The sequence below is a fragment of the Diadema setosum genome, chromosome 22 (genome assembly GCF_964275005.1).
Source record: "Diadema setosum chromosome 22, eeDiaSeto1, whole genome shotgun sequence".
In the NCBI taxonomy this organism is placed as follows: Eukaryota; Metazoa; Echinodermata; class Echinoidea; order Diadematoida; family Diadematidae; genus Diadema; species Diadema setosum.
The window spans coordinates 22736867-22755956 of record NC_092706.1 but is presented as its reverse complement, the minus strand read 5'-3'; the positions used below and the strand labels follow the sequence as shown (position 1 = coordinate 22755956).

Genomic DNA, 19090 nt, shown 5'->3' with positions numbered 1-19090 from the left:
AAGGTGTAAACCCTGTGTACTTGCTGAAGAGCAATAAAGAATGGAGTCGCAATGATTGTGTCATTGTTCTCTTTGTAAAATATGCTACACACTTATGTGGCTGAAAGGAACATTCTGTGCACATCAACTCATATTCCACATTGTATGCACCTTTTGTTTTCTTTAGTTTTGTTTTTGCTCTTTATCATGCAAAATTAGCAGAGGAAAAAAAGCATCAATAGCGACACCCTACACCTACTCCTTGAAAATAATGGAATTGCTTGCAGTGAATGTAACACTGTTGCTATTTTTGTTTTTTGTCTTTTACCTCTGCATAGAAGGTTATGTTTACAAACTCTGTCTGCTGGTTTGCCTGTAGGAATGCTTGCTTGTCTGTTTTCCTTTTTTATTTGTCTAGATACAGTGTATATGCTGGCAAAGATCGAAGGTGTCTACTTGCATGATGGAACAGAATGGTGAATAGCATCAAATATCTATACATTTCCAATCTTCATAATGAATTTACTCTTAAAAACCAACAAAACATCAACAGAAAAGAAGGTAGTCTTCTCTAAACCTAGATGCACACACACATACACACACACACACACACACACCAAAAAAAAAAGTACACATAAAAGTATCAGATTCAATGAGCACAGAAGATTGTGTACAATGTAATTCAACCTGAAGGTAACACCAGGGTCCTGTTTCATAAAACTTGTTATCAGTACTTTTACAGTAACTGCCACATTTCTATTTAAAATATGAAATTCTGAACATGTTCAAAATTTCTCTGCGACAAGAAAAACTGTTTATGACAATGAAAAATGTTTGCGAATTTGATTGCAATTGTTTACAAATTTGATTCCAACTGTTAACAAACCCTGACGAAACCTAAAATTCCCTAGAATTCACTACGCTCGCAAACATTCGCCACTCAGTGAGATACCCTCTTTAACTGGGAAAATTCTGTGAATCTCATACCGTGTAAAAGTTGCAAGCCCTGACTTTACTGTGGGCAATATACAGTAGAGGCTAAACTTTCGATGACAGCAGGGCGAACTGGCTACATGGCAGACAATACTACCCTGCTGTTTATTTATGAAATTGATTGTAAATTACTGCACTGCTTGTTTTAATTTCTCTTCTTGTCCTTCTCATATATTCCATTTCCTGAAGCCTTTTTCTCCTTCTCTCTCTCTCTCTCTCACTCTCTCTTTCATTTGTTTTCATCTTCATTTGCACATCTGTCTTGTACATGATTTCCACATGAGATAGACAGAAAAATCTGTCTGTCAAAAGGAGGTTTTCATCATCTTTTTTTTTTTTTTACTTTTACACTGGGATTCCGTGAAGCCAGATGCAGTCTCCATGGAACATATCCCTGGCTACAGACCAATCTTTCAGTCAACATTAACCCCGGCGCGGGGCGCTGTAACTAGTATCTCGGTACGTGTTGGGGTTACCGGTGCGGTTAAGTCAACATATACAATTGTATATATACTTATGAGTGTGTTATCGTTGTCCCTATGTCTATAACTACATTGTATAGACTGAACTAGTCTAGCCTTCCAAGTGTCTGGGGTAGAACTTAACCTAAACTGCAACAGTATTGTCTCCATTACATACAAGTATGGTATTACCGGACAGCATGGTAATTCCGGACACGCACATTTTTGTGTACTAATGACAATCAATACGCGCGAGACTTCATACATATCATGTAGATTAGCCTCACAGAACGTAGTGTGGACCGAAATTGCAAAAACCCGCCATAAAAATGTAAAAACGCGACGAAATTCACATTTTACCTCAGATTTATAGTCCAGTGACCTGCACCTCATCATAGTTAATATTTATGCATGTTTGAATCACATTTCGTCACTGAAATTCTATGAAATCCAACTTACGTACAGGAAAAATACTGGAGATTCCAATAGAACCACAAGTTCACTGAATGATACTGGAAATTTGCAGCTATCGTCGTCAAATGCAAACGATGAATTAGTTGTGCGCTAAGGAAGGGGCCCGCAACTCGTCATCTGTGCTCCCATAGACAAAGCACATAAAATAGAAGTTGTCGATTTTTTATTGCGTGAACTGTTCTAAATGTTCAAGATGGAAATTTTACTGTAAAATACAAAATTTGAGCCTCATTTGCCAATTTTTTCTTTGTCGTTCACTTGGTAAGAATGTGTACAGTGATTCGTGGGATGAATTGTAATTCTAGTGCAAGGACAAGGTGTGAAAGACGTCAATCATTTCATTACGAAAATTGTGTCCGGAATTATAATGCGATTTTACACCGCGCAAAAAGACAACTTTTTAGAGAGGGGTATATTTGAAGTCTGTTAAAATTGGAGTGAATAATTTTCATAATTTTGCCGAATTTCTAATTTTCAGGACTTTGTGAATAACTTGTGCTGTTTTTGGCTGAAAATTCATCTTCTGAGTACTGTACGGAATTCAGAGCCAAAAAAAAAAAAAAAAAAAAAAAAAAACGTCCGGTGATACTATCAACTCTCTACTTACTATGATTCTATATCTAACGTTAGGTTTATAATTTGAAGTAAGGGAACTGTTCGATCACTCTAGAAGTTAAAAGCGTTCTAGAATACAATCAGAGAGAGAGAGAAAAAAAAAGAGTTATACTCACCTCTTTCACTGCTTGCGTCAGTGATATTCGAACTCTGGGTCGGCATATCATTCATCATTTCTCTCAGCTCACTAAACTGACATTCCACCACAGTTTATGCCTTGCCCTGGCCTGGCCCTGGGATCTAAGGCTATACGGCTAACAAAAGGTAAGTTTTAGTTCTAGTACACTCTATTACTTGTCAGCATGGAAGCTGTGAAGAGGACAAATACGATATTGTCATCTAGGTTGCGAATAATTCGATGATTCCCACTAGACCGTCAGTATCACCAAACACGAACATACGTGCTGCGACTTCTTCCGACAAGCGACTACCGTCTGAGCGGTGACGACCCCGGCTAGTTCCCCGCGGCTTGACTCGCAGTGCCTGGTCAGTGGATCCAGCTGCCTGCTGTTAAACTGTTGTCCTGAACATATGGCAAACTTTTCGGCGATTGCAACAGACTGACAATACTTTTCTCTTCGGCCAAATGGTCAAAGGAATTCCGTTTTTGGACGTTAAGTTAGACGAACGTCACATGGATGTATTGAAAAGGGGCAATTTTCATTCAAAAGTTTTTACTGATGATGCTGCCTCCGCCCCTTTACCGGTAGAGCTCAAGAGTACCATAAACCGCACGCGTCTGTCACACACACGATAGCTGTCACACCATAGGCCTACACACACGTAAACACACACACTTTCCCGATTTCTTTTGTTTGTTTATCATCAGCATCTGCCACTAGCTTGGAGCAGACACCGAGAGATGGCGTCCTACTAATTTTAAATCAAAGAGATCTCCTCCCCACTTTGTGAGAGAAAAGAGAAACCGCTGTTAATTCTCAACGCGTTAAGTGTAGCAATCTTGATCATCATCATCACACATTGTCAATAAAATGTTTTCTCTGTCTTTACAAAACGCTGATTCGTTTGCATGCACAAATTAATTTCCTCATATTGACCGCATTTTGTAGTAATACTCCTTCATTTATGTGTGTGTGACGTGTGTGTGTGTGTGTGTGTGCGCGGAGCTCTTATTTATGTTGATATATTCATTTTTTTACGGTTCCTGAAGGTAATAAGTACTATAAAAGAATCCAATCGATTTCATAGGCATTAAACTCTTCAGAAAGAAAATTGACTTATTACCATTTATTCGTATCTCTGTCGTCGCTTTTTCGACAACCTATCTTTTGACACAATGATCATTCAGTGAAAAAAAAAAAGTCAAACCAGTTAATCATTCTTTTTAGAGACATGTGTTCAAAAATATCAAAAAGATTTTGGAATATACACAAGAAGATGGCATATGGCATCAGAACATAATGTTGTCTATATCAAGTTAATCAAATTGTTTCATCACTTCGTAACATAATTTGTAATCCAAGTTCATCTTCTTTAAAACGACTCCAGGACCCTTAATAGACACTTTAATTTAATCCATCAATAGTTGAACGTGTTTTGTTAATATGGCGCCGAAACAAACATGATAAGCCCAAATATTCTCCAATTTAAATTAAAGTGCACTGTGTTATGTTCTCAAATGGAATCAAAGAATGCACTTTATAGGTATTCTACCTTATCAACCACTGTTAGTTTATTGTTTTTAACAAAAACGAATATCTCTGATTCAGCATAAATTTTCCCTACTTTATTTCAGTGTTTGTGTGGAAAAGCGATCGGTGGAGGGAATAGTCTACTAAGTATTATTTTTAGGCACAGGACTGGTTATTTCACTGTCAAATGTTATGTGAGGTCTATATAACTATACATATAAACAAAAAGTTAATACTGAGACATTCGCCGTCCTCATGAATAGACTATTGATTTCAAGATATTCATGTCAGGTATAAATCAATTCTTTGTTGTTATTTTTGTCTGTCGAATCTGGGCAAAACTTTTCATTTGTCTGTGCTGAGGTGTAAAATTCATGTAAAGACTGTACATCGATGATATTTTGAATGTCATAACATACCTAATATGCAAAGTTGCTTCGCTTTCACGCCATTAATCTAAATCCAAGTTACAAATAGTTCACGTAATACAACTGCGACTGGAATGTGTTCCCTATTTGATTTTGAATGAGATTTTAGCCTTTCAAGTGTATGACGTGTGTGATGTGATGTGTGTGTGTGTATTAATGAGTTGGTTTGACTCTAATATTATTGATTTATTGTCGATGTTTATGGGAGATATTACTGCAGTAAATACTGGAAAATGATATCAATTTTGTTTTAAACAGTACATATTTTGTGAGTTTGTTTTTCTATTCTGTACCGAGAATGGGTACGTTGTTAATTTAAGTATGATTTTAATGAAATCAATAAAGATCACAGGAAAACGAGGTTTACATGTGTATAAAATAATATTATGGATGCATAAAAATAATGATGAGTGGGAGATTAGGCATGCGCTTTTGGGCGGGTGGATGTCTGGATTTAGGGAAGTATTAAGGAGCTTACTTGGGAAGAAAGGCAGATAAAAGGGAATTGGTTAATTGGCTTCAGAGCAGGAATACAGTCATAAGGGCAGGGAGGGTCTAATGTGTCGTTCTGTTTTTATAGACTCCGCAAAGTTATTATATTCACTTTGTTTGATTCCGCGTCATTACCTGATCACGGAGATGATATCAAATTTGTGAGATATTTTCAGCTATTCTTATCATAACTATTTGATTTGCACTTCAACTATCTTTTTTTTATAACCGTTTTGTTCTGATTTTCAACACATTTAAAGTAATTGTGGAAATTTATTTGTATATTAAAGGTCCAGTTTACCTTTGGGAGCAGTGTTTTAAAAATGTTCAAGATATCACTTTTGATGCATATGTGTAGGTTAGTTGTATCACAAAACATCCTACCATATGAAATTTTTGCAATGAAGCCTAAAATATAAGGAGATATCACCATTTTTCTCATTAAACCATATATCTGTAGACGGTTTATCTAGAAACATTTTTATTATAACTATTGATCACATTTTGTACATTTAACAATACTTAACATCGATTATACTGGTTCAAATTTTACATTCATTGGTTGTTTCTATCCCTAACTCACATTTTAAAACTATTTTGAAGCACTAATGCTGCCGTTTTTAAAGATTCCTGCTGGTGGGAAAAAGTGTTCTGATGCAGATTGTAGAGTATTTATCTCGACAGAGAGGAATTAAGATAAACGCCCTCAACGACGGATCTGAGCTCTTCCATCGAGGAGAGTGCGGTGACCAGGGACCAGGGAAGTAAGAAAGTTTCATACCTCATGTCTGTCAGTGGGCCGTGGACTCACACTGATGTAGTCAGACATCAGTGGCCACTCAAAGATGCACCGCGGGGTACCGCGGGAGGTTGGTGCACACTTGCTAATCATAGACTTCGTTCATATTGCAACTGTCATGTTTCTAGCAGGAATGAGGACCTAATGGTTAGGCTACTTTTATCTGAGTAGGCCTAATTTCCGAATTTCCTCAAATTTTGCGATACCGATATTGCTGCATTCACTCAATTCACATTTTTATTCAACATTTGCGTCCATTTTTCTCAAATCTAAAGCTTGTAAAGTGTATGTCTACATTGAGACGGATCAGAAAACTTTAAAATGCTATAAAGTCATGTTCAAAGATGATATGGTGAGCCTTTATCATTCATCATGTTTGCCAACGTCTATTCTTAATGTAGAATTTAATTAAAAGCAATAATTATGAAATGAATATTCTATGGTGTATATCACTTCCTGATATCTACACATCATGTTTATACGTGCTTCTGAGGTTAACCAAAAAGGAAACACTTCGGCTCCCAGGCAATCTTGCAAAATTAATTATTTTCATCTCGCCTCGCTGGAATTCCACGTCTCTCACATTTCACCTGTGATCAGAGTGCACTTCCTGTCACTTTAAGATCGTTAACTCTTTCAGTCTCATGCCAATGTGACTAAATTAATTGAGACTGTGGAATTTAATGAGTTCAGAGGTCACGCATTGATGGTGGCACATACCGATCCGCCAAAGGAAAAGGACGTGTTGCTTCTGTCATTTAAAAAAAAAAAGAATTAGACTATCCTCTTCATTACTTCTGCGGATGGGTGAGTATTATACTATATTATTCATTCACACTTGTCAAGATTGAATTCGTGCGAATGATGATCTCTTTGAAAGGTGCATCCACTGAACTTTGTGACTGTTTAAATTATTCACAATAGAAAATATAGAAATAGCTTCTCGAACTCCTGTCTGCATAAATGCAAAAAAAAAAAAAAAAAAAAAAAAAAAAACCTGATTGCATATAATCAAAGAAATTGATGATGGATAAATAGTAAAGAACAGGGCCGGCGCAGTGTTTTCAAAAGTGTGGGGGCCCACTTCCGGGTTTCATGAGCTAACAAGCAAAAAAAGGTCCTCAGCTCATTCTCCCCCCTCCCATTTCCGGGTGTTATAAAAAAAAAAAAAAAAGGTCTTCAGAGAAAACACTTAACCTTACTGCCACTTACGTACTTCCGGGTTAAAAAAAAGTGTGGGGGCCCAAAGTGATGACACCTTATGTATTCCTTTGTATGGAGCACAAAAAGTGTGGGGGCCCGAGCCCCCGCGGCCCCCGCGGCTGCGCCGCCCCTGAAGAAACAAAGAAGGAAGAAGTAATAGGAATGAAACTATAAGGCAAGGACAGACAACTTTGACTATGACAACTGGAATGAAAAGTAGGATAAAGTGCTTTTGGTTTATATGGATGATTAATGTATTTAATGGACATGAAGGAATTATGATCCTATTTTGAAAATTTGTGTTTGTAATCAATCACAGTTGATCGTGTTTGTAGCAATTAATTGATTTTAAATTGAAATTGCAGCAAGAAGAAGAAATCTTAAATTATACTCAAAACTATATTCTCAAGAATACTTATTGTTTCAAGCAAAGTCAAAATAAAATACGTATATAAGAGTTATTCCGAAGATTCGTCAATCCGAAAATGAAATAAGGTCCGTAATTTCGATGGATTGTATATTCTTCGGAAAACGAAATAAGGTTCAATTAACAAATAAGAACAGAAGCCTGCCTCAAAGCGCATGACGCATACTAGTACTTCATTTATTTAAAAAAAAAAAAGTCATGATGACGATAAAAATATTATAAGGTACGTATATACATCCCATTACTGCATGCTGCTAGTACATAACAGGCAGCCTCTTATTACTACTCCTGTAGGAGGAGCAGTAGCGCGATCAGTGCAGTATGATGTTTTAGCATACTATATCATAAATTATTTTGGATAAAATACTTAGAAATCTTCTATGAATAGTGATTGGTTGAGAGATCTTCAAGTGATTTATTTTCGACTGTTTCAAAAGGGTTGGCCTATTTGACACTCCGTGCATGGTACCGAGTATACGATTTGGAAAATGACGTCACCGTTTATGACATTTCTCCTTTCCAAATACATGGGGTACTGCACTTAATTTTTTGAAATGATGTCGCATAGATGATTGTGACATCACCAAAAAAAAAACAAAAAAACAAAAACAAAACAAAATCTGACGTCGCGTCTTGCTTCGTATGGGCACTTTTTGAAAAAAAATAATGTTATAACCGCAGAGCAATTATGACATCACAAAGCAATTCTGACATCCCGCACTCCCTTCGTACGGTCATAATATTGTGAAATGTAACAACACTACTGTGACATCACAAAGCAATTCTGACAATGCGCGCTGCTTCGTACGGTCGCATCCAATACGCGACTTTTCGCCTCATTAAAAAAAAGAAATCAAATACTAAGTACATTCTTCCCAACGAACCTTAGGAATTTCAAACCTTTTCATTTCAGGCTTAACAAACCTTTGGAATTGCTAACCTTATTTCGTAGTCGAATTAACGAACCTAACGAACTGTACAGCCATAATTATTATTATACTAGTACATGGTATACACCTGGCACAATATTTTCAAAATATTCTACAGAAGGAGACACTACGCAGAATTTCATACAGATTCAAAATTTATACGTCGTGAGTGACCGAGTTTATTCATAGATTTTCAAATAGTTGAAGCAGTAAATGAGAAAGTCACAAAACAATAACAACTTTCAAAATTTAGCTTGTTTGGGGTTTCTTTGCAATATTGGCAAATTAAGAACCTATCGTCTTACTTCTTAAATTGAAAACTTTCCAACAATTTCACCAAAAGTGTACACCAGATCGTCGAAATTCATTTCTAAAGATGCAAAAGCTCCCTCATGTGGAGGGCAGGGGGATTTCCCCTCCCACAATCTCCCCCTGTTATTTCTAGGTCTCTGCGCAAGTATAAGAATAGTCTAGGCCTGCTGGTAGATTTTCGAATAATTTTGATCACAGAAAAGTAGAATTTAGTTTTGTTTATGTTCTTTTTTTTTTGCAACTTACAACTCTGTGGGTCTAAGTAAACCAACACATCGTCTCACATTCTGACAAACTTCAAAATGAAGGCCACCCTACCTATCATGTGCACCAGATCGTTGAATTTCACTCTCTGAAAATGCAAGGCCTCCGCTCCTTATTGCCAGCATATACTATATGTCTCATGATGAATGAAAAATCACACACACACACACACACACACACACACACACACACCAAAAAACAAACAAACAAACAAAACAAAACAAAAACAAAACAAAACCCCAAAACAAAACAAACAAGAACAAAAATCAAAACAAAGAACAAAAAACAAAACAAAACCCAAAACAAAAACAAAAACAAAACAGTTCAAAATCCATTTGACCTTTTAAAAAAAGTAATTGCTGTCCGACCAAGAATGACTTCTTGATTGTTCTGACTACATATGAATTAATTGTTCTCTTTTTTTTTTTTGACACATATGTTATGTGGTGATACCGTTTCATATAGGATCGATATGGTAGGGCCTTATAGTTGTCTCTAATTGTTATCATGAAGACAGTAGTAGGTCTATATAAAAATCCAAATACAGTTCAAGCTACATATTTTATTTTAGTGTCATTGTCCTCATTCAGCGGTTTGCTCAGAACATAATCCATTCTCCTGGCTATTCTTGCTGTAATTCATCCTTTCATATACCAAGGTTATCCCAAAATAGCAGCTGCTATTAGGGTGGATATCTGCTCAATCCGTATATTGTGAGTAAGTGTAGAATTGCAGACTGTTCAGCACCGTTCCATATGTAGCACTGATCTGTAGACTGGGCTGACATGAACATTTTGCTTTCGTGTTCTCAAATTAGGAACGTATATATAGATAACGCTGTGCCGTTGTCGCGGATCCAGAAGAAAAGAGAGAACAACCCAAAACCAAACCAAAACGCAAACAAAATAAAATAAAGTTAATCATGCATGAATATGAGTATGTCGTCTAACAAAAAGCCAATATTGGGCGTACACGATGTGTGCCAGATCAGCTAATTTCATGACACATGCTCTTCAGTTTTCCCTCTTCCGCGTATGCCTCCAGCACAACCTCGTAAACTTCAATGGCACAAGACTGACCATGTAAAATTCAGTATGCCCTGCAAGAATTTTGGTGTGTCCATTCTCCGGCACCTACAATAATTCACGGGCCAGCCCTTTGGAATGCCGCCAATTTTCGCCGAGGGTTTATTTACATCCGGGCTTTTGCTGCCTGAACCCGCTCCATGTAAATTGATCTTATTATTTTCCCATAGAAAATGTTGACCCGAAACCTCCATTTTGAAACGAGCGTAGTAAACTGTGCCGTGACTGCCCATGCAAGGATTACTATTGCATCGAATTTGGACAAGATCTTCTGAGAACAAGTAAAGACAAGCACGCTAGATGGAAAGTACTTCCATTATCACTCAAGTAAACCGGGATGAGGAACAATTAAATACCTTTCCTACATCAGAATCAGGTAACTTTTGGTGCTATTTTCGAACGATCGTCGTATGTTTTCTGCGGGACGTCCACTTGATTCGCACGCAGCGCTCTCCGCGCGAACGTACGTGCGTACGCCAGTGATTACCCATATCGTGAAGGGCTGAGCTCGAGTTTCTTCCAAAATGATTGTTTCCTGTAAATGTCGTATTACTTTTTATTATCTAAGAGGGCTATCAACAAATGATGTAACATGCTTAGTATTATGAGGACCGTACAATTAGTATTACCCGACTGTTTGAGCTAATATTTTAGGGAGAACTCGAGTAAACAGTGAACGGGCGGGCGGGATGATTTTGAAAATCCGGAAGCGCTGGAGCGAAATATGTGGATGGCCTATACAACAGTGTAATGTTAGAAGAACATCTGAACCCCTTTGATTTCAATAATCACCATAAATATGATCCCCTCAATTAATCGTTCAGATAGAGCTAAGAGCGACAGAAAATATAAAAGAGAATAATGCACTAACATCGCATATTGTGTCAGAACTAGAGAATCCAACCAGGTAGTAGGTCGTCCCTTTTTCTCACTGACAGTGGTGGTGCGAAACAAAATTGACACAGGTCTTTTTTGCTCCTGTGTGCTGCTGTTCACTCTGGCTTGTACATGTGCTGCTACATGTAGATGCATTGCTAGTGCTAGCTGCTTATATTGTGTAGTCTGGCTGTGGCTCTATACCTACATGTACATTGTAAGTATTACTGTTAGTGTACGTGTTAGCTCTACCTGAGACACAAACTACATCATGTAGGGTTGGACCTACTACTAATCGACCGCCTAATGTTTATTTGCTTGATAAGAATATTTAACACTGAAATTTACGTAAAAAACTTGATTTACGTGATTGAGAAAATCCAGCTCTATCAAATGCCGTTGTTCCCTTTTCGATTCGAAGTTTCAGTGCAAAAATATCGCCGACGAACTTGCGTGGCCTCGTTTCAGCTCCCCGCGGTAAATCGCGTTTTTAGGATCGACCGCTGATTTTGCATTGACAATGCACGCAAACCGAGTTGTATTGAACACCGTGTTGTACGAAGCTTTTTAGAAGCCTTTTAGAAACTTCCATAGACATTACATTGTGCTGTCATTACGATTCGGTGAAAATATTCATTCGAAATTTTGTCCTTGATTAAAACCATTAATGAACAGTGAATTATCGCGTTTTCCCACACCATCCTCATCTACATTCAAAGCCAATCCATTTTTATGTGCTTTGCGCGCAGAGAAGTGCGTATTAAGTGTTCAGTGCGCGAATTATACGCGGTCGGTTTCAATAAGGGTGGTCGATATGTAGTAGGGCTACTATACATGTAGATGTCTAGATCTGTAACGTTAGAAGTCTAGTACTACACTAGTAATAAGGGGCTCAGTACTGTTCTATATTGATCCCTTTCATTGTTTGTACCAAACTCCTCCGGACGTCACCCGAGCACAATAAACACTATGAATGTCTGGGATGTGATTTGTTACATTAACATGATCCGCGGGTAGAGCACCGTTTCATACCGGAGCCTAGAGAAGATGCATTGTAACGAGAGGCTCGTCTGGAGAGTGCTTGGTTGAGCTCGGCACATGTTACCACGGCAGCTACAGTAAAATTATTTCTTTTAAAATTGTTTAGACCATTTCTTTCTTACAGCAGTTTATTATCCCCTTAAAGTCAAAATATTGAGTAGAGCGTTTAAGATTAAAAGGTCAAAGTCACACTTAATTATTTATCATTACGGATTATTAATACCCACCCCTGTAAAAGGTTGTACAAAAGTTGTATTGTCATCACTGATTTTATCGTCATTACCTGCATACACATTACATGCATGCATACTGTACAGTGAATTGTGCTTGCACACTTACTTCCCCCCAGCGTATGTAAGTGATACAAAGCGCGCGCTTATGACCACTTATTAGTATTTCCGGTTCCGATAGATGTCCAGTGTTTCGTGCAGATACCTTTCGTCCACTGGTTGTCCACTGTTCACCCAGGTGTCTCTTTCGTGCTGCATGTACCTTTCATACCGACAGTGTATGAAAGGGTGAGCAGTGGATGACCTCTGGATGTCATCCAGTGTTCAGCAAGTAGCTGACTGGTATTCACCCATGATAAAAGGACATGAAAAATGTTGTTAATTTTCGAACCATTTTCTAAACCAAATAATGCACAAGTTTAAGTTTGTGGTGTTTAATAGTGGAGATCCAACTCACTCTCAGGCATTTGTTTCACCATTGTACACATAAATGCCTTCCAGTGTCTGCATCTCCACTAACGCACTCTCACCTTTTCATTATTTGTACAATATCATCTAAATATCAACAAGTATCAACAAGTATGAAAAATATGTTGTGACATTAGGCATCAACAGTACAAAATGTACATATTAAGGCAATAATGTACAGGTCAAAGTTATTTGTTTTATACTACCAAACAAAACACCCAGAGCTGAGTCTTTACTAGCCTTCATTCTGACGGAGTGTCCAACACCTGCTACAGTGTATTATCAGGGAGGTGGGGCTTCCCACCTCCCTGGTATTACGCAGTTTCATTACTCTGTACAAAGGCAAAGTGGTAAACTAGTACTTACTGCTTGGACTAGGTTAAAAGGTTATGTGTCCATTTATCCCGATCAGATGCTGTGTTTTGCACAGTTTTGGTTCTTTAAAAAAAAATGCTTACATTTGTACAGACTGTAAGTCAAAAAATCATCAGGAATTCTTCTAACTGTTTACTGAGAGGGTTTCAGTAGACTAGTGGTACTGTTTCAAATCCTTTATATTGTCTGTGTACTCTGTAAGCTTTGGTGAGTGTTGCTCTCCAGGGCAATCAAGCTATAGATTGTACATGTACATGAAGACTTTAGAAAGAAAAAAAACAACAACTGTGCAACAGCTATTCATAAGCTTATTACTGTTTCTGACATTAAAAGATTAAAGAGGTGCTAAAAAAAAAAAATAGCTGCTGGTATCTGCTGCCTGTGGTTAGTCTTACAATGTTTGGGCTTACATTGAATAATACGACTATACATGTACATTGTACACGTAGATCTAGCGTACATACAAGTTTGTTGGCATACTTAACATGTACTCTAATTTTACATATATCGTTTTGCATTTGTGTGCATTTTTTTTTCTTCGTAGATTTTGTTAATGAAGACATGAAATTTTCAGCTTCAAGACAATACCAGTTACCTATAAATGCTGATGACAAAAAGACAGTGTTGTGGACATCCACTGCACACTGACATTGCACTGAAGTCATGTCCAACACCAATACAGTAGGATGCATATTACTGTATTCTTCACTATGTGACTGAGTCTCAAATGCAGCCTCTGAACAGGAAGTTGTGTTAGCCTCAGTGGGCCAAGGCTTCATGGCCTAATTTCTTGTCTCGATTGAGATCACTTTGTGAGACGAGCATTTGTGTACAGTATTGTAGGCCTACGATGTAAAATATTAAAATACATGTTGCATGTGTGTGCTTGTTATTGTACAAGTAGACCTGTGTGTGTATGCAGTTGTACATTCAAGATGAATGTTTGTTCATGTGAAATTATAGAAATAAGATTATCAAAAAAAAAAAAAAAATGTATGTGTAATGTACATAGGTAGTGTTTGTACATTGTATGTGTTTGTACATTGTGTGTGTGTGTGTGTGTGTGTGTGTGTTTACATTCTGGAAATATTGCCTCAATGAGTTGTAGTGGAATAATGTACTTTTAAAATCCATTTAGTCCATTCCTGTTGTTCTGCTATCCATAATAGTGCTAATTAATGTAGTCACTTTATAATTTGTGAAATAATGAGATTATAAATACACAAAAATACATGCCTTCATGACACATTACCAAGGCCAATGTACAAAAGTGTAGGTGTACTGTAGGCCTATGCCTGTATGGTGTAATGACTTTTTTTATACCTATTTACAACATGTACACTTTTAGTATATTTGTACACAACGTAAGTGCTCCTATTGTCTTGTATGAAACATTTTGACACTCTTACAAATGTTAAAGTCTTGTTTAACTTTTTACCCCCTTGGCCATGGTGACATCTTACAGATTGTAGTCATGTTCAAAACCAGATTATATTTCAATCAATTTCTGCATAACGGTGCATGATAGACTTGATAATAAAGAGATATTATTTTGCAAGGGGTTTCATTCTCTTTTAATGTCCGTATTTCCCGCTCACTTGAAATGACAGAAACGTGTGTACACAAATTTATGGCATTGCGTATAATCTACAATGTATACATCTGCATGAAATTTGCCAGTTTTTCTTTGAAGAATGTGAATACCGGTAGGTGTACAACGTTATCAGTCATTTTTCAGTTGGATTTAAAAAAATTGCATTGCATGCATACATACAGCGTTGTACATTGTACATTGTAGTAATACACTGTACATGGCACAGAAGACACAACATTGTACTGTATATAGGGTCTGAGCTCCATTAGACGGATTTGATTCAGCTTTTTTGATGAGTACATGCATAGCAACCCTTTATATTTGGGGTAGATTATACAGTACTTAAGAATATCTAGTGCTCTTTTTTTTTCAAAGTCAACAAAGAAGATTAGAGTACCTGTACACACTGTAAATATCATTTCTACTGTCAAGAGCAAGGCCTATACAGTAGATGAAGGTGATGTCACTCTTAGAGTGAATTCCTTTGGAGTCTCAGCCTGCCCCCCCCCCCCCCCTTCTGCTACAGGACAGTGTACATTCCTGTGTAAGTTCCTGTAGTACAATGTAGTACACTGTACAAGATGGAACCTTTCCCCCTGCCCTGCCACCCCCTTCCTTCCACAGAGCTGGGGTGGAAAACGAACGCCAAGTGGACAGGAGTCTGGCTTGGGTACAAGGTTATGATGAGGTCATCCCACGAGTGAAAGCGTTGCCGAGATGTGGCTGGATGAATCATAGCAAGAATTTGCATCTTCCTGTCCGAAAAACAAGAGCAAAAAGACACACAGGGAGAGAGGGAAAGAGAGGGAGAGGGAGAGAGATTGTGTGTATGTAGAAGGAGAGAGAAAGTGATAGAGAAAGGGAGAGAGGTCGAGAAATGAAAAAGGATGTGAATACCATTCATACTGTGCATGGATTGTTGTCCAACCTCACATGTACAGGGCAGGAGTTTCCCCGAGTAAAAGTAGTACTGCCCATTCATACATTCTGTACAGATATTGTGCAGAAACACAGCTGAAATTTAGGTGGCGTACACATTGATACGTATATAGGCTGCAGGCTCTTTGATAGAGGGTGTTTGCCTATAAAGTTGCAATTGATGCTACGGAACTGTAGTTTGTAAAGCATCGTAGGAAGTTCATATTATACAATGCCCAGAATTTTTTTAAATTGTATTGTGTGCACTTAAAAAAACAAGATTCTTCAGGTTGATAACATATAAATTGTAACTTACTATGGTGTTTTGCTTGAAAAGCAGGAACATGTCACAAATAAACACACAATATCAAACTTGAATGCCATTGAGAGAAATTCCTTCAAATTTCCCTTTGAACAGGACACAGCAAAGATGAAGCTACAACATTTTAAAGGTACATTATACAGTGTAAAGGGTTCACTAGAGCTGTGCTGTGGAAAATCTGTGTGAATGGAATCTGTCAGTGTCATTAACGCAACACCCAGTCATGCATATCAAACTTCAGCGACACAAAATTAGATCCTCTGCTATTTGGCAAACAAAAATGTGAACGGTGGACTTTGGAGCCGGGCACCTTAGATCTTTCTGTCACTATCATTAATAGTATTTACCTCACCCCACACAGGGCCAGGAAAAGAATTGCAAACTATATGGGTAACTGTGCATACAATGTACAAACTGTACATGTGTATTTGTTGTACGTACAAGTATGTCTGGTTGTCTTTAAAGGGTGTATACAGTTCTGGTTGATGAGAGGATTTAGCTTTTAACGTTTTGCGAGATATTCAGAAACCACTCGAGATGTTAAAGAGCATGCAATTCTAGGGGTATCAAAAGTTTATTTGATGAAAATCGGTTTTGAAATGGCTGAGATATATCCAAAAACAAGGTGAAACGAAGAGATCCTAATAAAAGGCATGGCCTGTCGCCTTTTATTATTATCACTTTTTTTTTGATATCTCAGCCATTTGAAAACAAATTTTCATCAAATGAACGTTGAATCCTGCTTAGAATTACATGCTCTTTCATATTTCAGAAGAGGTTTCTTATTATCTCACTTAGGAATGTTAAAAACATGAATCCCCACCTCAACCAGTACTGTACAGTCCCTTTGATACTGTAGAGTAATGTGTGCAGTGAAGAAAAGACAAGAGTACAATCTAGAATTACAGACACCATGCTATACACCCTGTACCAGATTTAGACTGGCAGTCTACATTGTAGTTATAGTATGAACAGTATGGAGTTTTGTATCAGGGAGAACATTTTACATTGTACAACATGTTTATATACATAATTCCAATGCTAGTGTGGTTACAGAAACAGAGACCTGGGCCCCGTTTCATAAAACTTGTTATCAGTGACAAGTTGTCATAGTTGTGACAAGCTACTGAAATCCGTGCACCTGATTAGCTCAGAGCAAATTTGTCATAGAAATGTGGCAGTTGTCACTGATAACAAGTTTTATGAAACAGGCCCCCGAACTTGGTGTACCATACCATTTGGAAATCATTGTACTTGATCCTTGTGCTGGAATATGAAATCTTTTCTTTGCTTTAAAAAAAAAAAAGATTACAGCTTGACTATAATATCAAAGCTATTTGTCATTTACCGTAGTCTTTTTCTTGTAGCTTTTTAAAGCTACCAGTAATCACAAGTCCAAGTGAAACAGGGATTCATAATATCTTTGGACTGCACTGCATTTTTATGTAAGGCTGTAATTGCTCTGAGGAAATAAAGGTCAGTTATACTTTGTAGTGTTTACACTGTGCAAGAGACCACAAATGTAGTGTGTGTCTGTCTGTTTTAAGTTTACTGTTTGTTACCACTGATTGTACTAGCCAAGCTGATATTGTATCCTCTGTGAGAGCAGGATAACAGAAAACGGGCATCTTTTGAGATAAAGCTGGAATACATGTGATTGATATAAATGGATCATTTTATGGATGCAAAAAGAAAGTAACATGGGGTAGATTTAGCCACGGTGTACAGTGTAATTAAATGTTGCAAGCACTTTGTAAACAGGAGGTCTCCATCATTTATTCATCTTATGATGCAGTCATCAGTTTCATAGGTCATGTATTTTTTAATGTAATTTATATACAGCTGTACAAGATTTATAGGTACTTTTCACAACTGTGACTTTCATTTTAGCAACAGGCGCTGTTTTATTTTTTATTGTATATTCTAATTTGGGCTATGGGGGATGGTATGTGTGTTCTCCTTTAAGCAGACACAGCATTATGCATAATCTTGTAATTTCCCCCTTTTTTACCTCACGTGCCTCAGGTAATGGCTAATGACCAAGTTGCTACCGTCATGAGGCATTTCTGTTCACGCAGAGTCCATATGGGGAGTGAAATTGTCTTGTGCACATCAGCATACAGTGTACATGTACGGGTAGTGTACATCATAGGTCCTACAAGCTGTAGTTTTAGATTTTGTTACGTATGCTTTGAGAAAAGACAGTTACTGTAAACAGTACCTTTAATTGGGAGCAGTGATTTGAAAAAGATATTATTTGAGTTTTGATGCATATTGTAGTTCAGTTGCATCACAAAACATCCTACTCTGCACCAAATAAAGATTTTGCAATAAAGCCTATGAGATATCACTATTTTTCTCAGTAAACCATAACTGTAGATACTTTATTCTAGAAACAATTTTGTTTATTTAACAATAGTTAACATTGATTATACTGATCAGTAGAATTTTTACAGCTTGGTATTAAAACTTTCTATAACTAACTTGCATTTTAGAACTATTCTGAAGCACTAAAGCTAGGTTTTGATAATCACTCTCTTTCCTTGTAGACAGCAATTGGTTCCAAGTCTGTGGTTAGTGATAGTTTGCTTTACATGTGTATCCTGTGTAGTGTAGTATAGGTATCATGCACTGATTATCATTCTGATATTAAAAATTGATAGCTTGAAAACAACTTTTTGTGCCTCAGCTGTTGTAATCCCCAGATGACCCAGTGTGCATTTGCACTCTTTCATTGTGTGAGGGTGGTAATAGATGTCATCTCTTGATTGAGTAATCAATTTGTTGGACAGATCAGTTATGCAGTTGATGCAGTTTACCTGGAAGGACCTTGATGAAACAGCTGTTCTAACACCATGTGATTTATTGCAGTAGGCCCTATTTGTTTGGTTTGCCCATATACAACGTACAACACATGTACAATAGTTGGTCAACACTGTATCTTTAATACAGTAGGTCAATACATGTATTATGATTTGTTAAATATTATACATTTTGTATGTGAATTTATACTGCTTGGATATAAATCAATAAATGCTGCTCACTTTGAACTCAATATTAAACAAGTACCATTTAATCTTAAAAATACAGCACTTGTAGTTAAATTTTAATACTGCTCATTACAATTGATTGGTTTTATGTGTCAATGTGTAT

The 19090-nt window shown here is 37.2% G+C and overlaps 1 protein-coding gene across 1 annotated transcript in view; it reads left to right on the top strand.

Annotated features, from left to right (window-relative positions):
* Positions 1 to 10340: 10340 nt before the first annotated feature.
* LOC140245636 (carboxy-terminal domain RNA polymerase II polypeptide A small phosphatase 1-like) overlaps positions 10341 to 19090 on the top strand; it is a 54983-nt gene continuing 46233 nt past the window's right edge. The window contains exon 1 of the mRNA XM_072325198.1: positions 10341 to 10489. Coding sequence (XP_072181299.1) covers positions 10414 to 10489 — 76 coding nt within the window. The 5' untranslated portion in view covers positions 10341 to 10413. The remainder of the gene's footprint in view (positions 10490 to 19090) is intronic.